Source organism: Diachasmimorpha longicaudata, chromosome 3 (assembly GCF_034640455.1).
Source record: "Diachasmimorpha longicaudata isolate KC_UGA_2023 chromosome 3, iyDiaLong2, whole genome shotgun sequence".
NCBI lineage: Eukaryota > Metazoa > Arthropoda > Insecta > Hymenoptera > Braconidae > Diachasmimorpha > Diachasmimorpha longicaudata.
In genome coordinates, this window is record NC_087227.1 from 11251220 (window position 1) to 11274391 (window position 23172).

Here is a 23172-nt window from a genome sequence, read left to right on the forward strand (position 1 = left end):
ACGGAAGTCTGGCTCTAATTAAGCGCCCCTCACCCTCCCACCCGCTTCACCCGCTTCTCCTCTGCATCAGCCATACCTGCCCACCTTATCAAATCTCCTCCCTCCCCTTCTCTTCACTCCCACTATTCCCCATTTACTCATTCCAAGGCTAGCTCCTTCACTCATCATCTTTCATCCTGCCTCGACGATTCCCCGCGTGCATCATCCACATCTCATCCTTTCTCTCCCTTCTGCTCTCCCTAACGCCGACGTAGAAGTTGAACGATATAAGCATCCAACCACCATCCGTGCGTTATCATATTCCCTGATTGTTATGTCTTCAGGATATATCAAACCATCTCCCTTACCTTGGAAAATTCACAGGCCTCTTTGTCCTTTCTTCATGGCTCCGTGAAATTATGAGAGGCCTTCTTGGCTTCCTAATTAAATTCCACTTTTACCGATTCCTTCTCATTTTTATTTTTTATTCAGTTATTTCATTTGTTCTTTTTTTCGAGATTCCTCGTATTTTCATAGGCTTTTCTCCATTGCGGTTTACTTCAGGTAGATGGGAGGGGGGGGGGATAAGAGGAATGATGGAGGGATTTTTTTTAATGGGGAAATAATTATGTAAACTGTTTTGAAAGTTTGGAAGACTAGAAGAAAGTTGATTCAGCAGAAATAAAATCACAAATATTCCGGTAACCAACCTAACCTCATCCTAATCCCCTCTCCTCAACCAACTCACCTGATATTGCCAGAAAGCTCCAAAAAGCTCATAAATACTTATCTCAAACACGAAATTAAAATCCAACATTGAAGTCTGACGGACGATTTGGCAGGCCAAATAAAAGGAAGGGGGAAAAAAACGATGGGGGTGAGAGTAGGGAGTGAAACGTTGGTTAGACTTTATTTATGGCAGATCGGTGAGGACCGGAGAAAGCCGTGCTTGCGGGCAACATTATCTAAAATTCAAGCTGTAATTACTTTGCCTTGGGCGGGAGCGCTTTTCTACCCACCCTTGATTTATAGTCATCGCCCGATGCAGCTGCGTGGGTGTAAGTAATTAAAAATGTACCATCGCGTGGATACGTACCGAGAAAGTCGGCAAGCCCCTGCTTTCACTATTACCCCCTCAGCCCCCTCCACCCACCGCCCATCACTCTATCTCACTTGTTTTTAGGGGGTAGTGAGGTAGGTTTTCGTCGAGCAAGTATTGCTCCAGCCACCCCTTGGTACCGCCTTGTCCTTGAATGGAAAAAAATGGGAAGAAGCTCATCTGATTTTATTTCATGCCCCAGATGTATCAGATATAAAATATTTATCCTGATTGTTGTTCACTTGAGAATGTCAATGTCTTCCAAATTTTGAATTACCTGAGTTAAAGACTGATTACGAAGACTATCTCTGGATATTCTTGTAGAGGAGGTCTTGTACCTGATGAAGAGTTAGACAATTTCGGGAGTAAAATGTTGTTGGAATATCCGAGGTAAATTAACTTCACAGGTGTATGGTTTTTGTAAACATTAAAAAATTTCCACCAAATCTACATCATTCTATTTCCGCTTTTCATCGGGCTTTCAGTACCCAAATTTATCTCAAAATGAACGTAACAAACCCCCGTTTATAACACACCAGTGAACTCTCGCATTTGGTAGCACTGTAGCTTTCTCCGGTATGATATGAGTTTTCGGGGGTGTTTCCGAAAGTTTACTCAGAATCCGATGCCTCCCCCATCAACACTAATAACTTTTGGTATCGTTGTTTAACGCAGCAACACGTACGAAAGTTGATAACCACTATAGTGAGTTCATTCCATTCGTTGACGCGTGTAGAATTAGTTAATCCAAACATCCAAAAATCATTCATATGAACCCCACGTGTTTGGCTAATCTTCACACTTATTCCATTTGATGTCTGAGGTGTCTGTGAGAATGCAATAATGACGTAAAGTGGTGAGAGGGATTCCAATCCCCACGGGGTTGGTATCTTGGACCGTAGTTAGCTCGCATTAGTAAGCTCCCTTGGTTCATCATCCTCCTTGCATTTCCCGGTTATCTGGGATGAGGGAATGTCCTGAATTATTTAGAAGAATTGGATTAGGTTGACAAGTGCAAATGAATTGATGTAGAAATTTACTTTGCCATGGGTAGATAGATGATAAGTGCAAGTGGTTTCGACTTTCCTCGATTCGAGTAGGAAAAATATTTGAATCAAGTCACGATCTACGTAATCCACGAAATTTTTTCTGACCTCAGTTATTTTTCTATTGATCGATACAATACCCAGTGCATTCTATTCACCCCCATTCTCCCTACACTTCCAAAATTAAAATCAACAATACCCTAAAAAAAATTATGCCATTCACATGCACTCCAAAATTAACGAAGTAAGTTTCCACATTTTTTATTTTACATTTCACTGCACCGAAAATTTTCATAATTAGATTCCTCAGAACAATGGACATGGAATATTAAGGAAAAAAAAATTGTTCAAGTTGTTTTTTTCCTGACGAGGTTATTGTATTCGACTTGTGGTAATGAATAGGGTCGGCATAATTAACCAGTTCAGAGGTCTGCGGTGAATTTGATCAATAATGCCGAGAGCTTTTTTGGGATGGAAATGCATGAATTAAAAAGGGTGGACGGTTCAGTGGATCAGCGAATTGGTAAAGCACCCTTTTACCTTTCACGTCTGTGGAATGTTCGAATGAGGAGGCTAATGGGGTTAGACGAATACGTAATCGTCAACTAATGTCTCAAGTGGGATGTGATATTGGTGTTGGGTGAGTTGGACTTCACTTGGCCTATCACCTTAGACACCCGAGCCGACCACATTGACGGATCCAAGTTAACCATGAATGGTCTATTAACCTGTGGATTTCACGTACGAATATCAGGGTGAAACATGTTTGTGGGGGTGGTCTTGGGAAATGCTCGTAAACCCTTCGTGTTCGGGAGAGGGAAATAGTTCTTCGAAAATATCCTATAACTTAAACTGATGGAGAAAAAATTACCTATTGGTCCGAGAGTTGGGCTGTTTAATTCATGAGATAGCCCTACCACGGTCGTCCGGAAGGGATTACGAATGGGTGACAATGTGTTCAAATTTCCGAAGCTGTGATTCAAAATATCAACAAAACTTGAGCTATCGACCAATACTGGCGAGCCAGCTATAGCCGAACTGTCCTCAGATTAATCTAATCACTACTGGCCAAGCTTATAAGCCTGCAATCAAGGGATTGGGCAAGTTATCGGACGTATCTAGGGCACTGCTTTCCCTATTCAAAATGATCAGCTGAATCAGTCATTGAAAACTCACTGGATGAACATCATTCAACGAACCTTCACTCTGGAACTGTCTCCCTTCTCGAAAATCCCCTTACCCTATGTTTTTCCATAAACCAGTGACGCATTTTCTCACTTTACAACACTCGTATTAGTACCCTACATATCATGAATCCAGAAGGTATTACTGGATGCTCTAAATGTCCTCGTAAGACCCTTATCGTATTTACCACGAATAACCATTTTGGTTTACGTGATACGGATGGACGGAAACCGTAGAAACGTTATAACGACGTCGCCGCAATTCACATATTGAATGGTCCATCCAGTCTGAAGGGTGCTGGGTGGAGAAAGGAGAGTGGGGAGTCCGTGGATAAAGGAGAAAGGGGTGGAGAGAGGCAATCCAAGCAAGTTTACAAGACGCAAACAGCTTAGGTGGTAAAGACCGATAAGATCTGGAGGGTTTTGTATGACCTAAACTATCCTCCTCGTTTCTCGAGGTCACTCGTAAGGTTTCGAAGACCCTGTGAACCTTCAATACGGAAAATGCTATGGCAACGATAACCTTTGAGAGAGGCCTCCCTACCAAGATGTTCATCCATTTAGTTTTGAACTTTGTAATCTCGATTAGCTTTGGTTTAAGTCACTATCCAGAATCTAAAAGAGGATTTTCTAGGCGAATCTCTATTAATACCGCTACTCATCATTGATTTAACGATTTTCAGAGTGAGATTTATCGTGACATCATAATATTTTGGGATGAACATATCAAGAATCGTTAGAGCCTCAAGAATTTTCGTGGCAAATAATTCTTCACAGATTTTTCTTGGAGGTCTTGAATAATAAATTAATAGAATCACATTTGCCCCTATTAGTAATGCTCCTCGATCAGTTTCGCAGATAATGTTTCTTCTGGTCGGCCAAGCTTTCCACTCTCATTCCGCCCACACCATCGATCTCTCCTTCATTTCCTCGAAGCGAGCCCTCCCCTCAAGTACTGCGAGGTACGTGGAATAGAAAAATACGTGTTCACATTCGTTTGATCGTACATCGGGGGATTACACGGTCGCAGAACGTCGAATTATGTCAAGTATAGGGTCGTTTGTCACGACACTACTTTTTTATCTTGATATTTTCATAAATTATTTATGAATTCTTTTACGGCTTGTAACATACTATCATGAAAAAAAAGTCATACTCGTTCATTTTCTCTATTGTCATTTCTCTATCATTTGACATTTGTGATCAAGTGAAAAATTGTACGACGCATTTATTCCATTCACACGATTAATTAAACTTTCATGAGAGAGGAAGTTGACGATGGGGTGCTGTCATCAGACTGTTTCAATTCAACATTCAGTGAAAAATACCGATTAAGTAAGACATCAGACAGAATTGATCAGCATAATTATTTTCACTGATCAGTTGACAGAACATAACTCGAGTTGAAACTTTCCAATTCTAATGATGTATTAGAAACTTGAATAGCCAATCGTCGACATCTCGAGGAAAAGTCAGTACTCAGTACCCTGCAGTGGTTTATGGTGTAATCGTCAATTGGCCTCGACTCTGACCATAACCAAAAAGGGACTGGGTGCTCTAGTAAAGCAACACAAAGTACCTTACGCCTGTCCCCGGGAACAAAAGACCCAAACCACAGCGGTAATTATCGTAGTAGAGCAGTCAAATAGGTGGTTTGAACACCGGCCATAGTGGAAATTGTACGAAGAAGAGGAGTTACGCAAGTGGGCAGAGAGAGGCATATAGATTTTAGCCCATAGTGAAGTGAAAAGCTGGGTAGGGGGAGAAGGAGTTAAATTTCTAGACGTTTCTACGATGTACCAACGACCAGCGGTTTCTACGAGTGGTAGCGCTGACTGGGCTTCCAAGGAGGAGTTAGCAATGGTCCAGCCAAACACCCTCTTTCTCTCTTCCTCTTTCATCCAGCTTCAACCTTCTCCTCTCCGCCCCCTCGAGACTCCTGGGTTAAAGTTTCTACAGTCGACAGAGGTGGGGCTTCCACCGAGGCAACCGCCACGTCACCACCATCTCTGCACTCCTCACCCTCCCTTTTCCCATGCTCACCATTCCTCCAACAAAACTTTACCGTTTTCAGTAGAGGTGGGCTTCTTTGTACCTAGACCGATTGCAGGGGCTAGCTCTCGTGTCTACATTCGTTACGTGTAAACGGGGCCAGTAATTACGAGGAATGTTGACTCGCGTTGAGAAAAGTTGTCATGATTGCCCCTTAAAAAAAAAAAGACTACATTTTTTTTCCAGCTTTATTTGCCAGTTGTGCGGTAAAATGAGTTCATTGATGAGCGCAATGCAATTTTTTGACGATACATTCTATCAGTAAAGTCTTTCGGCCATTCCGAAAGCACATTCTCAGGCATAAATTCAAGATGTGAAATACTAAAAATAAACAAACACCTTCTAGAATATCTGGTAGAAAAGCAATTACAGTTATTTTGCAGTGGGGGCTTGTGAGAAGTTCTCAGACACTCTCCGTTCACCCACGACATTCAGAGTCGTATGTAAATTAGTCTACATCGGGGTGGTGGGGTAGGGGTGGTAGGGGCCATATGGGTTTCCACCGGTTTGTATTCTAATTTCGTGGCTTTGGTTTTCCCCAGCGCTTTCAAGCATTGCGTTTCTTAGCTGCATTCACTATATACCATCAGACGACTCTCACCTCGTCTTTCACGAAATCGGTTTCCCTCTAATTCCATTTCCACCCTCTCCACCACCACCTATTTGCCTTGTCTCTCTTCATTTCTGTACTGAAGGAATGAAATTCTCAATCCCAGGGTACTCTTGCTAACACTGAAGGGATGATGATCCATACTCTGAGATGATGCCGGTTTTAATACAACGGTGAAATTAAAATTAGGCCTTGGAAATTTGCATCGTGTAATGGAAAAAAAATTCCATCGCTGGTTTATTTTTTTCTGTTCTTATTTCATTTTTTTTTTCATCCTCATCTTTGTCTCGTTCGAAGCAAAATGTCGTTAAGTATAACGGTGGGAAAATTACAGAGATGGATGAGAGACTTTTTTTCCAACGCGTAAGATACAAAAAATAAACGAGAGTTTTAGGGGAAAAATTGATAATCGACGGAATAATTATTCATGTTGTTCCATTGTAAAATTTATTAGCACAGAAAATGTTCTCTTCTGTCACCATTCAACTTCAATAATTTATATTAACGTAATTTTGCCACACCCTGCGATGTCTTGAAATTTCCCTCTCCTCATATAACATTCAGAAAAGAAAAGATATTCCAGTAAATGGATATTATTAACTGGGGCTCGTGGGGATGACTCACAGCTGATGCCACCGCAGGCCTATAAAATAATCCCTTCCAATACCTTCCCCAACTCCATTAAGAAACCAAGAGGAGACATGTCGAGAAAAAAAACTTGTGCTTCAATTGAACTGTCTATTGTAATCATATTTTATGATGGCTTGATCAACATATTGAGGCAGGGCTGTAGATAATGACAAGCACTGTCACGAAAGTGTTCATACTGAATCACACAGGAACCAAATACTGTTGTGACCATAACCAGAGTTTTTCTTCCTTTGGACAGTGCCATGCATTCCCTCTTTCTTCACTCGAAGATTCTTCCCAAAACCCTCAATCATCCAGAAGATTTGCCATCACCAGAGCTTGCTTGAGAATCAGCTCACCCTATCAAAGAACTGGTTGTCTTCATCATCTATCTGAATTCGTGCAGAAGCCCCCTGAAGCCTAGAATGATATGATCTTTTAATGGGCGCTTTGTGGTTCAATCCATTGCCAAGATCTAAAGGCTAAAGGAGAAGCCACACGGCTGAGATGGTTGGTCTGACGCCCGTTTCTACTTGGCCGAATAGTCGTCTTACTCCTCTCTTTGTCTCCCCGAAAGACAGGGGTGGAGGAAAGGATAGTGGGTGGTGGGTAGATCAGAGTATGCAGCCACACGAGAACGTGACTACTGGCATTTCTAACTGTCTCCTACTCTCTATCCCCTTAGCTCTCTCCTCTCCTTATCCCCACAGTCTTCATCCTTTCCCTCGTTAACTCAACGCAAGAACGGACGTACCAGCCGGGGTCCATGCTACAACGGTGTGGCGGCTGTGTCGGTGCTTAATTTTCCCCTCGTAATTACGCGCCGGCCGACCAGAGAAAGAGGGACACAAGAACTTCATGATGAGAGAGAGAGAAATTTCAAGTCCGCTAGAAGGACCCCCATTGTACCAAAGGATATGGGACAAGGGAAATGGCCCGCGTCCCTGGAACATAGCAGTTTTGATCCTAACAACGAGAGAGGAGGCGTTTTACCTTTTCTCGTCTATCTTACAGTCGTACTTTTGGTGGATGACTTTGATATCACTTGGGCGACAGTCTCCCATGGTACACAGGGGATGAAATTGGAGATATGAAGGATATTTTTTGAGTGAGAAAGTTGGGAATGAGGGGAGAAAGTATGAGAAAAGCTCAACTTCTTTCCCAAGTCAATGACAGAAAACATTTTTCACTGTTAATTTGGAAAAATAATGTCCGATTGTCATCAGAAATTTTGGTCTTATTGGGCTAATGATTTTATGCAACAGATGGTGAAAATTTTCTCGAAGAATAGAGCACTCATGATGCTTCGTTTCTCAAGAGTTTGCCCTTTCGAAAATAGATTTCAATCGATTCGTTCACCTAACGACTGCTTTCAGTCGTGGCCAATAGAGTTACGACTGGTCTATACGTATTCCAAATGGATAGGGGAAACGTGAAACGCAAGGACCTTACGCTAATGAAGGACGAGTTAGTGTGGCATGGAAGGTAGCAAAGGCCAACAGGTCGCCATTAGGGCATACTGTTTCGTAAACTACTAATAGCCAATTCATGAAGGGGGTAACAGAATGTCGTAACAACCATTGGCAAAGACGGACAAATAAGGCCACTATTCAACAATAAAAATCATGATAATAATTTCTCAGAGATGGTGAATGGTGACTGAGTATTGTTTGGGTTATGCGTTGCAAGGTACCTTGGGGAGATGGTGTGCTACCTCCTTCCAAAATTCATCTGGCAAAGTTTGATGACCAAAGTGGGATAGGTGAATTTCGTGCTTGGTTTCCCGGGGGAAACTCGTTCCAGTCCACCCCTCCTTCTAGAAGACTGTGGTCAACGAGACAACGAACACTATGAATAGTACCTCATCAGATGAAAACGATTGATTATAGCAGATGGAGGACAAGTGTCGACTATGAATTCTTCAGCTGGAATGATACTGCAATGACATCATCGTACCGATCATGATGGAAAATGTATAAATCCACCCATCACATTTAGCGTTAAAAATATTCCAACCATCGACATATCACCACCACCATCTACGACTTGGTGTTCCTCCCCCGAATCAATTCTCGGTTTTCCATAATTTCCCCAATAAAATCTAAATCCTACATCTCTCGAAAAACCATTCTAAAATTCCGTCTCCGGGTTTAAATCGACTTGGGTGTCTAGAAAGTACTGAGCACTGCTATACTCCCTCCTTCACCTAGCTTTACAATACGCTCTCGGCAGCCCTTTCTCTTAACGTCCAAAGTTTTCAAAGTACGACGTTCAATGGCTAAGGGACGTCGTATATACGACCCCTCTTTTCTGTCTTCTCTCATTCTACCCTTACTCACCTTCCCCTTCTCCCTTAAAAAAAACGTCTAAACGTGAAATGCCGAGATAACTCTCTGCATTTCATTCCCACTTTTTATTTTTCTCTTTCCAAGAGAAATGCTCGTGATTTTCCATTGCATGCCATGAATTCATTGTTCACTATTCAACATGAACAACTTTTCACTGGCCTAACATTACCTCTCATGATCGATCTAGAATCAATCACTTATTTTCTGTTCACTGAATTATAATTATAATAATTGGCAGGACAGTCAAAATGACAAATCCCATTGGTCCAACCTCCGTGACCCACCCTACAAGAATTTCCAAGTCGTCACTTGTCCTTCTCATCTTCTAAAAAAAATCTTGCTCTCCATTGAGGTAAAACGATTGTCCCTCAAGTCAAAGCAGCATTGATATAGGACATTGCATATAACAGAGTGAGGAAGGAAAGCGTCCAGTGATACGAAATGTCGAGAAGACCGGCGATGAGGAGTGGGTGGTAGTAGTGGAAAGGGGGTGGAACGGGGTGGAGAATGGTCGTTGTCCTCCCTGGCTTTAACCGTGTCTCCCCACTGGGATGGTAACATACCCTTTTGTTGACGGTTCTGTACGGAAACAGTCGCCAGGAAGCCCACAACCGTGACGTCATACACCACTGACTTCATCTCGTTACGGGTGTTTCCAAGAACCCAACGACGAGACGTCGGATGCAGGAGGAAAACCAGGAGGCATATAACACTACAACTTAACCATCACATGCAGAGCAAAAGCCCTTAGTCTACCCTCTATTACATTCCACCCCCTCTTAGCCACCCCCCCATCGCTCTCTTCTCTCTCATCCGTGCTTCTCCTTGTGCAGCATGTCAAACCGCATATATGAGGTTGAACTAGAATGTTTGATGATAAATGGCTAATGAGAATTCTTCGATGGGACAGTAGCAGTGATTGGTAAGAGCTGGAGGGGCAATACAAGAGGAGAAAATGGTGATAAGAGATAAAACCAAATACTGCAGGGAAAGAAAATGTGACAGATCATCAATTGACGGACGACATGATAATTTTTAATCTGAAGAGAGTGAGGTGTCTGGTTCAGTAAAAATGGCGTGCAAAAAATCCCAAAGAATGTACCATCGTAATTACCACCCTGATGTGACGACTAAATCCGTGTTGTAGACGTTGAGAGTCACCTCGTCAGTAAATCCAATTTATTTCGTTGCTTACGGTTGTAACATAGGACGAAATGGGTCCGGGGGATGGGACAGTGGGGGCTCGCCAACCCCTGGGTGATACCAACGGCGACTTGCGAACCACTTGTCGCTGTTACGACTCCATAAATTTCACCTCGTGGCCCTTTTCCAGACCATGGAAAGCCTCTCGACGGTGAGTAGTAGTAGAGCATCACGTAGGACCATGTTTAAGAGTTGCTTTTTACCCTGACAAGGATGTATTTAGTTGTTTCGAGATCATTATCGAAAGGACGGAAGTAATATTTATGGATTTGCAATTATTATTAATTATTTATGGAAAATATATATCTCTGTAATTTTCTTCATCCAATAATGCGGCCCATCACCAACCATTTCTGACTAAATTAACAGTCCCTGGAATTTATGAATTTTCTTTACTTTCACTGAGGAAGGCATCTCACCCTCGGACGGTTTTAAAGCGTATTAATTAACCCTTTATTAGACTCTGAGCGAAAACCACTTGGGGGTGGTCTGAAGAGTGAAGGGTAGGTGATGTCATTCAGTATTTATGAAAATCCCGCCTATAAGACAGTCTGGCACTGCCAATTCCTCCTCCGCTGTGAAATTTCAAAATTCACTCTCTTCTTCTTTATTAAGAATTTAAAAATCTATAAATACATTATTAATGGCTTTGGCGTATAAACAATTAAAATAATGACTTGATTACTGAGGGCGACCAGTTGAGAGGTTTATAACGAGCTCTCTATATTCTATTCAACTGGATCTTCTTCGTCAACAACCAAGTTTCTATTAAATTTTGTATTTACTCATAAGTCCCAGGAAGTTTGGGAAAATTTTCCTCGTCTATGGGGTGTGCTCATTGGGTAGCAGAGGAAACGTACACTAAATTTTTACGTACATGGGCTATCTTCTTCCACGACTCTTGTTTTTCCAACAGGAGAGATAAATCTCATTCACTTCCTGACTTTCGATTTGATTTTTCCCCCTGTGTTCCATCCCAGTTGAAATAACCTACGAAAGGAATATTCAAAGCTTCTTTGCATCGCCAATGAAACGCTGACCATAGAGTATAAACTTTTTGTAGACTGGGCAGATTAATGGGAGCCCTCATTTAAATACGAATCTCATGCCGATACAGTGAGGGTACGTAGGCAGAGGATGGACATTGGACCAAGGGTCGAAGTGTGTTTGCCGTCCGAGTAATGACTCGGGCTGGACTCAACTCCAATATCTCTCTCTTTCCCTTTCACCCCGGGCCTCGAAGGAGAATAGCCTATGCCAAAGCTCCCAAACTCTCTCATTCCATCCTCTTATAGTGCGTCCATCCCATTCGTACGTAACTCTGGGGACCTCTTCCTAATTTCACTGTCACCGGACTTCCTCTTTAATTTCAAATACAACCCACTCTTTCTCAAAATAATAATAGAACATTCTCAGGGGGTAGGTCTGAAAAATTGTAACAATAGCATCAGGTTTTTTCCCCGGTACTGTTTTTTTTTACTCCATTGATCACACGTTATCCCTGATCATCGGCGACATTTTTTTTAACATGCAAAAGTCGCCGCCCCTTCGATTGTAAAATTTTTTAAATACGTTGAATCAGTCGCCAACTCTCTCCACTTCCTACGGCATGTCCTACCAGAATTTTTCGATGAGTCGGCGAAAATCCAGTTTGCAAACAGCGAAGAGAGTATAGGGGATAGGATTATGTATCAAAAACTATTTTCAGTGTATGAGTATTCTAGAATTCATGAGGGCCCATGAACTGAGTTGAAGTAGTAAAAGTACTATTATGGAACGACGTAATTTCTTCCGGGATTTTTTTTCCATTTCAATCGAACGAAATGCTAATTAAAGAATTAGAACTGTGCATCGTTTTTCATAGCTTTGATAATGAGGTATATGTTTTTCAATCGCCACGAATTTCTCACTCCCCAACTTTCCACTCCAGCATCCAACAATTTCTGGTGTTCCTGGAGTTGAGAGGATCTCAGCCTCTCATCACTCTTGTCATCCATCCAATCGACAATCAACTAGTTTTCACTAATATCCGTCTTCATAGCAGGCCCACTCGTGTGTCTCAACCCAGTACTCCATCCCCCTACCCTTTCCTGGAACCTTATCCTAAGGTATAACGCTATCAAATGCACGCCTTCAGCTCTCGTCAAAATTCCCAGTCCCTCTTTCACTCCTTGTCTATTCCGGGATTATACAAGAATCAACGCAGAAGGAACTGGATTTACATCCCTTCTGCAGGAGTGAAATCCAAACCGCCCACACACGTCGTGTGTAATTAGTCGTAATAATTATTTTCGTTCAGGTTGACGGGAAAGGATCCTTGATAACGACATGGTACGGGGTTCAGCGGAAGGAACGAGGTAGGGGGTGGGTCGGTGGCTGGTAGGTGGAGAGGGTTGGTTGAGGGTGAACTCCTATAGACTATACGATGACTCGGTAGTGGATTGGAGAGGGTGAGATACGCCTGGGAGACAATCTCATCTCGATCCCGTCGTACATCGTACCACCCGAGGCTCTACATCTTCAAACCAACTACCGGGCCAACTGAATCCTGGACGTTGGGGGTTCCTATACCCCCTCTTGCCACCATTAGGGGAGGAAATTCGTACAGCTAAAGCTGCATTATCCATCAGAATCGTAAGAACTGATGGGACAAGCGATATTTTTTTATCAAACTTGAGAAGCTGAATCTATTTGGCTTCAAGTTTCTCGTCATTAAGAGCAAGTGAGAGCTAGCGTTCTGGAGGCTAGTGTGTGTACAGGGAGACACGTGAAAGGGAGTTCGGAGAGGACAAAGCCGCTCGTTAGGGCCCTCCGAGGGTCCTCATGGCCAGTGCCAAGGGTGAGAACGTGCTTAGGCCGCGATCTCCCAAAGTCCCCTGCAATCTCCCGCCTCCCCCTGTCACCTCGTGCTGGCCTATTGACTCATTGGTCACTTTCTTATGTGAATGGTCATTTTCGGGGGTCGGAAAGAGTTCCCGTTCTCTTCTGGAAGCCTCTGAATTGATTTTAGGATAACGTAGAATTTTTACCACGGGACGAAACAATTCTTGCTACCAATTGATACATTTTCACTGCGCTGATATAGTTTTTCCGCTTGTGACTTATGTCGTAAAGATTCATGAGAGAATTTCTCATTTAAATAAAAGGTAAAACGTTGTCATCTCGCAGCGTTAACATACGACCCATGTAGACTAGTTGAAGAGGCGGGGTGTTCGATTCATATATTCATAGAGGCCTTGAGGGGTTCAAACTACTCCAACTGTGTGTGGAAATGGGAGGAGTAGAGAAAATACCATATATGCTACCAACGATTGCTACCGGTCATGACCCCCGTGCATATATCAACAGTAGAAGTAGTGGAGGTGATGGAATAGCCCCCAGTGCGGGTCACCTGGCAAAAGCGTCCCTCTGACTGATTGCCAACTCACTCGGGACACTTTCTACTTCGTCCCCTCCCACTCGTCCTCTCCATACTTGTCAACCGATACCATTAGACATTCTGCCAGATGGGTGCTGGTTTTCTTGTCATATAGATTAATACAACATATTGCGAGAGGCATGATATGAAAGGGGTATTAAACTTCCGACCAAAAAGCTCGTCGGGGGTAAACAATTGCTGCAATATTTTGATGAAATTCCAACTTACATTCCCTAATTATAGCTCGCAAGCTCAACGAATGAACAACTACCATATCATGGGCTTGCAACCTCAAGGGTAATGACTCGAAAGCTCTCGATAAATGACAATGACAGGAAATTTTTAGAGACTTACAGGGAAAATTGGATTTTAATGTTTTAATGAGTAACTTGTTAATTCTAATAGCGCAGATGTCGTGGCTTCGACTTTATTGCACTTAAACGGCACAACAGGATATCTCCCCGTGCAAGCACGGGTACTCTCTCGCATCACCTCTCCCACTCACGAAAATGTATCTCAAACCCTTTACAGTTTAGGGGCTGCCACGAGGCGGTGGAGTGTGTTTACGAGCACTGGCGCATTAGATGGATGCTGTCGCCGCTTAATCGCTGCGATGCTCGTAATTCACTAGTCTCGACTACTCGATGTTCCTTGCTACCAACAATCCCAGCCCTCTGAGCTTCTTCTTAGTATCCGCATATTGCCGGAAGCCATTGTGTTGCTTCATGTCTTGGAGCAACAAAACAGATTCCATCAATTGAGCACTTAAGCGCAATAAGCAGATAATTTCCAAATTAGCGGTTACATTTTTTGGGGAACATTTCACACTCTCCAGTAATATACCATTATTTTTATTAAAGTAAGTGATGGAAAAATATAATTAACAAAATTTTCATTATCTGGAAAAATAACGAGCACTGGTGGTTATAAATTTTTAATTAAATCCTAATTTCTCCTTAATTGGTGGAGTCCCTAAAGCCAGGGCAATATTGGCTCTATACCTGCCACCATGACCCTTTGTACCCGTCAAACGATATATTAACCCCAAATACCGCGGAAAAAAAATACACCGAAGTGCCTCAAAAGATCATCCCTTAGCTCCGGAAAAGGTCAGCACATAATTATTCTTTTTAAATATGTATATATGAAAATTAATTTTGGAGGAATCGATGATGGGTAAAACATTAGCTCATCAACTTGAAGAATTCAAAGCGAAATCTCTCACGCCTCGAAAAAAAAAAGAAAACAAAAAAAGAAAATGAGAAGTCGTCGGAGGGAGAGGTTTATTAGCGTACTCCTCTAACCACTCGAAATTCTTTTCATCGGGTGACTGCGGGACACGTCCCCCCTCCTTTTTTTCCACCCCCATGCCGTTTACATAAGCGAGTTCTCGGGATTGCCTTTTTGATATGTAGATAAGGACCTGAAGGGTGGTTCGGGTTAAAACCAGGATGAAGCTGTGCTTTTACGCCGTTTACCAACTCCCTGTCGCTTATTTTAGCCTTTGAGGCGACAGAGAAGGAAAAATGAAAACATATACCTCATACCACTCTGTTGCTGTTTGCTAACTCTGTCTATTGTATTTTTACAAGTGCGTTCTTGATAAAGAGAGAGGGCTTCATGAGCATGAAAATGCCGGTGGGATGGGGTTAAATTATTCTTAAATATATGTGATTTGGAGGAAGTGAAAGATCCGTCGTGGTAATGGTGGAGAGGGGTGGAATGGGGGTAAGAAGATGGAAAAAATTGAAGGAGTTGTCTTGGTCTCCGCAGGAGCAATTTGTTGGCATCAGGTGTGCGTTCCGTACCTCAAACTTGTAAGCCAGGTTTCTGGAAGGCCTGCTAGCAATTAACTCCATTACCACCCTGTGATATGGTGGACTCTGTACTGGGGTAAGTCGTTGAGCTTTACGAAACTCCAAATAGCCCCTTTATTCATCTCTGGAGACTTGCAACCGCAGTCAGAATCAATTTGTTGATTATTTTCTATCGAAATGATGGAAATCGAATGTTGACAAATAATTCTTCAAGCTCATTAAAACCCTCCAATTGGGTTTGAAAGCTCTTTTCAAATATTGACCTGTACTCCCATGCTCATAAGCCACATCTAGTCATCACAAAAGTTTCATTCACTCGTCATAAATCACAACACAGCTGAATTCAATGCTACCCACTCGAATAGATTTCACCATCCGTAAATACACATGTGCATACGTTAACCAGTGCAAAATCACGATGTGTTCGTTTGGCCATTGGGACCAACTGGGTCTGAAGTTGCTTATGGGAGAGCTTGTATACGTAGGCACCACTGCCAGTGGAAACTTTGCTAACGAGGTTTACCGCTAATCACCGCCAAGAAACCATTCGCGTGTAATTTGTTTATACCCCCGGTCATGCCCGGTGCCCATAACTCTCCTTGGCCCTCGGTCTACTCCATTTTACCTCCGCTATCCCTCGTTCACTCTTCACCCTCCCACCCACTCCGTCACCCCTTCGGTCTCCATCAATATGATTAACCCACAAGTAACTGACGATTTCCGTAACGGAAATCACGTTCGGGAGAATTTAATTCGATTCCGTCGAGGCGGCTTTTCCCTCAACTTTTCTAAACTCAGCTGATAAGGTAGAAATTAAACGTAATGATGATTGCGGATAAGATAAAAAATTATTCTTTACGGAATTATAGTCTCGCGATAATGACTTTTCGCCCTAGAACAATTAACCATTTCACATCCAGAAAATCCGCTCGGTGGTTGTCATCCATTTCCCATGGTGATAATTAACGCCAAGACCACAGAGAGACAGTCGAGAGGAGTGAAAATGTTGGTAGATATTGCGTTTTGACTTAAACTCGGAGATCCCATTCCCTCTCGTGGGCTGTGGGGTATACCAGGGACTAATGTCTTTTCTGTGTTACCCCTTGGGTGGTCCCCAGACGACACCATAGCATTATCCTGTTTTGCTTCGTACTGGACGTCGAATTATAACTGGCAATGACACCTTCGTCCACATCTGATGGATTTTCCCTCGACCAACGCCCTGATCCATCACAAGTGTGACGTTTATATGGAGCCGTTATCTCTATAGTGAGGATATTGATTATTCTATTTGATGATTTTTCCTCATTACTCTCGTGGGAATGGGGCTGGAGAGGCTTTTGATCCTCGATCACATATTGATCCGACCAATGTACACCTTTTTTGGGTGCCAAACAAAAAAATCGTTGAGCTATTTCAAACAGTCTGATAATGTCTCAGTCGTTCTCTTGTAAGTTCCAACACAATTGCAGATAACTCATTTAATTTGAGGTATGAATAATTTTGATGGATTTTTATTGAATTTCGTGTTGAAATGCCGAAACGTTGAAGGGGCCATATAAAGGCGCCTTGGAAGTGGGATGTAAAATGGTGGGTAGTGTAGTGTGGTGCCTTTTGATGAATGAGCCAAGCATAAAGCTGAAGTATGGTAAAAGCCAATGTGGCCGACGTAATATTACGCCATAGCAAGGGCTCAACTCTGTTACTCGCCTCTTGGCTTTTAGAATCACTAATGACTAATGGCACCAAAAAGGAGTAAAAGGTATAATATACCTTGGGAAAACCTCTATGAGGAGCAGGGGAAAACGGATTAGCGTATTCGTTACCTCTAAAAGGACCAATGAACATTTTCATCAGATTTAATTCCTTGTTAAACCTTCCCTTCATCGATGAATGAATGCGGTTGAAGGAATTTATAAATAAATCAGACAAGACTTATCTCTTTTGGGTTATTCTGACAAATGAATATATCAATTGAGTCAAATATTTGACGATGAGAATGATTTATTTTTGAAATTATTTGGCCTAGATATAAGCTCTAAGTACGTGTGAACGGAATTTCCCACTTATCCAAATAATTTCCGAAAGTGGACCGGACAGGCCGGATATATCCCCATATATTTTTCATCGACCAGCTACAGCTTAACGGTTTATCGCTTCCGACGTATACGAGGGGATCTTCCCGTACATATTTCTATCCAAAAAAAAAAACAAAAAAATACCAAGTGAAACCCCCAGAAAAAAGGGAGCTCCAGTGCCACCCTCATACCTCCACAAAAGCTCACTTCCCGGACGAATGATAAAAAAATCAGAAGCCGGAAAAATTCAGCTTTCGAAATAGGTGTGAAGTTCCATCGACGTCACTTGTCCAATGGACTGAGAATCCCTCACCCTTGGCCGCCCTTCTCCTCCCTCCTGGCAGAAGGAAAATAATAAAAATGCCATTAATGTCGTCCGGCGGTGTGTCGAAGAATCCCCGGGATTTCTCTCATTCCTAGGATTGTTCCCACGTACAAGATGATGCCAATGTAACCCCCATCATCGCCCTTCATCACCACTTCTATGTTGACCCCCCATTCCTCTCCCTAAAAAGCCCATCGAAAAGGTTGAAATAATTGCAGCAAACGTTTACTATATTTTCATTTCATTTCTCCTTCTGTGCTTTTTTCGGGAAAGGAGTATAAATCCTGAGGGAATCGTCGACGAAAATAAGATAAAGTTACTTGGGGGTGAGGGGGGGAGGCTTGCAGCATGCGGAATGGGGATAGGAGAGGTTGGAAAGCGTTGAAGAAGAAAAGATAAAAAGAGAGAGGATCTGCAAAAAAGGCAAATTCCCGAATAAACACATCCTCGCCTCTTTATGGCGGCACTTTGAAGCCAAACCTCTCTGGCCCCCTCCCCCTGACCCCCAAGTGCTTTTTTTTGTTCTGTGTACCCGGCGCATTATTAACTCAACCACCGGAAAATGTCAACCGGGAGGAGCTTATCTCTCTTTGCTTTTCTTTATTTTAACGCCGTGGAATCATCCGATGCCCCTTAGGGGGTTGATCTTCAACCCCCACGAATTTTTCTACGTTTTTTTAAGCGTTTGCATTTCTCCCTCTGGCGTCTTTATCGTTTCCTTTGCGTTCCACTTGGGGTACCGCAGAAGCTGCGGAATTGAGCTTGCGGATTTCTTAGGTGGCCATTTTTTAACATCGAGTGGAGAGGGTATCGCCGAGGTCAGACATATATTTTTGTTTCTGGTGTTTTGCTGAAGTATTTACCAACTAGAGGGCATCATCAAGAGATTTGATTTTTCCTGGAGGATTCCTTGGAGATAAATCACTATATGATCTCCCAGTTGACTCAGAAAATCATATTATATTCTATGTCATTAAATAGGAGGGAATCTATTACTATTTACGAGATAAAAAACCTTCTTGGATTGCAAATTTTTATTTGCATTTTTTTAAAGTAAAATTCAGCCCTTGAACGTGTTTCTCCACATCTTGTGATGAGCAATTCACCCCCCCCCCTCCCCCACTGCTTCATGGTTCTATCATTCCGCGAGGAAGAAGTTATCATCAGGGCTGTGGAACTACCAGTCGTATTGAGAATGATAGAGGGGTGCATGTAGAGGTTGAAAGAGAGGGTAAATGACCCCCAACCTTCGCCCCCTCAGGGATCTGAAGTCTGAAAGATAAGGTGGACCAGATCTCCGCCCTCCCTATCCCTCCTCCCCACCCTAACCCCTCTTCTCGCTCTTTTCCATCCTCCTAGATTATGGAATGGCACTTTAATTACACTAATGGGAGAACCAAATGTTAATTACGATTCGAAGTCTAAAAGAGGCGATTCAAGGGGTGTGCCAGTGCGAATGAGATTTCATCCGAATTGGTAGGGGTCCGTCTTCGTTTCTGGATTAGTATTATTTAATTGAAAATACCTTTCCCTCTCATCATTCTGCTTTCAATGAACACCAGACTTTTCCAATTCTGTTCAATTTTATACATTTTATTCATTTTTTATAGTCCAACTTCAGGAATAATTTATTTTCTGATTCTGGGGCTTTCGGAAATGATCTGGGAGCATTGACAATGCGCCCTCAAGATCTTTTAGTAACAATTGTGAGTCCCAAAAATTTTCTGCCAGTCAGCATTCATCTTTTCGGCTGTTGACATTTTTTTTTCATTACATTTGTGTATTTAGGATGCCAAATAATCGTTTCATCTTTGTGTAGAGAATATTTAAGTGGTAATTCTCTCAAGATGTTCAAAAATATATTCCATGATCGGGTAATTAGCCATAATTTAATATTACCCCATGCATATCGTATGCACCGATGATGATAACAAGTGCAGAAGTGGTCCAGGATGTGCTCACAAGGGCTAACGATGTAACAGCTTCCGCATCGTTGGCGCATAAACAAGCCATAACTGTTTTATGGTGGCCCTCTCACTCCTCCCTCCCCCCCATAGTACACAGTAGGGCTTGTGACATGAGTGGATCTCCACCCATGTCGTATATAACTTATATCCACCACCGTTTTATACCGAAGCATCTCGGACGTAACGTCCCTACATGATATATAAACACATGGAGAAGGGAAGTGGTAGATAAGTCTCGTCTTTCTCATCAGAAAAATACTTTTCATCCTCCGGAAAAAAAGAAAAAAAAATATCACCTTCAAAGTGACTTTGATTCTCTCTCATATTCACCCTCGGATTTTCAATTTAAAGTTTCAGCGAATGTATTGTACCCTTTTTCCTCTTGTTTTCATCTTCTTTTTGTATACACGAGTGCTATCGTGTCGATATTACACTCGGTTGTTGTTTTGTAGACAAAGCGTTGTTGAGAGGCTTGAAGTAGATACGAGAAGTATCAGCAAGTCTGATTTCATGAATTTTTTCAACATTTTTTTTTTGTTTCTGAATTTCATTAGATTCAACATTTCACTATCGACCATGCAGATGAATTCTAGGATCAATGGCATTGTTGAAATAAATAAATACGGTACAACATCACCTACGATGATAATTTTCGGCAATTTATGCCCTTTTTGGAAATCTCCACATGTAACCAATAAATTTTTCCAACAAATTTTTATCTTCATCGATAAAGAAAGGGAGAAAATATACTGAGGTAGGAAAAAAATACGTCGTAAGATATAGAGATGGACGTAGGCTCGTAAATACGTCCACGAAGATCGCACAAATCGCCCTGTCCCCCTCCCTCCCTCCCTCTTCCCCCCACCCAACAGATATCTCGGATGAGATATGAGACCAAGGGCTCTCTCTCGAGGCGTTAGAAAGCTCTGAGATAGAAAGATAGAAAGTGGAAGGGAAATGTTGGATTCCGGAGCAAAGTATGGCGACTCTAAAATATCCTCCGTCCCCCTCGTACCCCCCTTTGGCCATTGGTATGAAGAGGGCATGTAGGCACTCGAGCAGAGGCAGTCCAATTTCTCAAACCCGTCCAAACCGTGTCGTATGCAAAATCAATCACACTTTCTATGGCAAAATACACACACCACACTATCCTCCCCCATCCCCATCTCCGCCTGATTCACCCTTCTGGACTTTATACAGCAGACCTCACTCATACGTCCAAGATTTTGTACAAATCCTGCCTTGGGGAGAAGGAGTCAAAGTTTATTTCAGTCAGACGTTTCTCGTTCGATTTTCATTTATTTGAAATCTTTCATATGTCGCGTTGGTGAAAAAAATGAGATGATTTTGCGAAATGGAAAATTAGTCGACATGAAATATTATTTGCAATTGAATAATGTGAGCCAAAGCTCGCGAATTTCATTAGAAATAAAATTAGTAAATAATTAATGTCAGTATAAGTCTTCAATTTATAATTGCGACCCATCCTCACACATCTACTGCTCTTATTGACGTCCAATTTTTCCCCAATACTCCCCAGAAATCCTCTTTAATACCCTCGCCAGTAGAAATTTCATCCACGATCAGCCCAATTTCTCTCTTTCCTTCCTCCTGAGGACGTGCTTTGAAAAAGAGAAAACAAAAATCCGAGAAAAAAAAATTCGTTGGAACGTCAAAGTCGGATTAATCGATCTCAGGGAATTAACGTGGCCTTTAGAAATTCCGTCTTTTGATTTGGAAAGGTTCAAGGCGAAAAAGGGAGAGATAGTCAGTAGGTAGGATAGAGCCGATAAGCGAGTCGCGTCTCGTCCGAATCCCATGGAATCCTGGTATGCCGATCACGCGTTCAAAGGCGAAGGGAGAGGGAGCCGAAAGGGTAAGAGGTGTGGGCACAGTAGAAACGGGGGGCGGGAAGGGCTGAGGGATGAACTCATCCTCTTTAATATCTCCACCCCCGCGATTCTGAGTCTCTTGGTATAAAATAAAGGGCTGACATGCGAGTGAAAATGTCGAAAGGGGGATGGGAAGCGCCTGGCGTCGCCACTGCGGTGAGGGATGACTGAGCGAGTCGGTTAAACGCTCCGGTTTCTTTCATAAATTTCACTTGACTTGGGATAAAGATTTCAGTATAAATTTTTCAAGCTATCTCCCGTAAAAATACCCCCTTTCACATTGTTTACTCTTCACATGTTTAATTTAATTTTTTTTTTCATTTCTCTGATTCAGTTGTACCTGAGCAAACGGCGGGTGGAGAACGCAGTGCGGGAGGCAGTACTGGACCAAGAATTACTCACACGAACAGTTACTTCTGACGATCACAAACAAGGTAGGACAACTCATAATTTCTTGATAAATGCATGAAGTTCCTCCCTTCGCGATTATCCTTCCAGTCCGATCTAATGTTAATTTTTCTGAGACTGTATCAACAGTCACATGACAGGATAGTACTCACAACCCCCATCCTCCGTACTCGAAATGGTCTGCCCGATAGGCCATGTAAGTAACCCTGAACAAACAACGGAAAATATATCGAAACCCTTCACAAATTTCAATTATTCCGTTTATTAATCAGCGATAGATTCGGGCACCCTCCGGAGTGCTTATACCCATAAGTTACATTTTCCATCCCTTCCCACCCCTCACCCTTTCCGCATAAGTTGTTTGCATCAGACCTTGGGCTCTGACGATATTAAGGGCTGACTAGGCACTCACCCTTTCACCAACCGTTGATGCTGCCCTCTACCATCTACCACAAATACCTCTCATACACATACACATACTCATACACAATCCAAGGTGCCTGAGGATCACACGTACACGAGTGCGACGAGTTGACCTGTCGTCGTCGTTAGGTCGATTGATTTTCCCCACCCATATCTTGGGTCGACGAAAGCTTGATGCTGTCTCTCTCACTTCAACCCATCTCCATTTAGCTGTACGTGTTCCAGACAAGTCGACCTGTGGTACACCACAAAACGTTTCCTTCCCTAGGATCTGGGTTTAAGGTGAGAATGGGCTCGGAACATGGACGGCATCTTGTATTGTCACATACCATCTGCCAGCCGTAAATGAGGACAAATTCATAATTGTGTTAATACCATGGGGGTTTCTACACCGCATACACCACAAGGCGCCTCCTTGCGTGTTCTATGGAGTAGAAAAGCAATTTGCTGTCTTTGTCGTTGTTACTTATGGCCTGGTCTTGGTAGCCTCATCGTTAATCTTGGTGGGATTATTGGATGTGAGTTTCCTGGAGTAATTCAATAATTATTCCCTACTTTGGGATTTATTGAATTCGTTGTGAAGGATGGATGAGGTAGGATATTTTACTCAAGGGTAGGAGAGTCCACGAATGACTGTATGGGTTGCACAGGAGTTCACATAATTATTGTATCTTATTAGAATCGTCGGATAAA

At 42.5% G+C, this 23172-nt stretch overlaps 1 protein-coding gene across 10 annotated transcripts in view; it reads left to right on the plus strand.

Annotated features, from left to right (window-relative positions):
* Window positions 1-23172, plus strand: part of LOC135160765 (uncharacterized) — a 183855-nt gene that overhangs the window by 76777 nt on the left and 83906 nt on the right. For all 10 annotated transcript variants that reach the window (XM_064117717.1, XM_064117718.1, XM_064117719.1 and 7 more), the window contains exon 3: window positions 21983-22082. In XM_064117717.1, the coding sequence (XP_063973787.1) occupies window positions 21983-22082 (100 nt within the window). The remainder of the gene's footprint in view (window positions 1-21982; window positions 22083-23172) is intronic.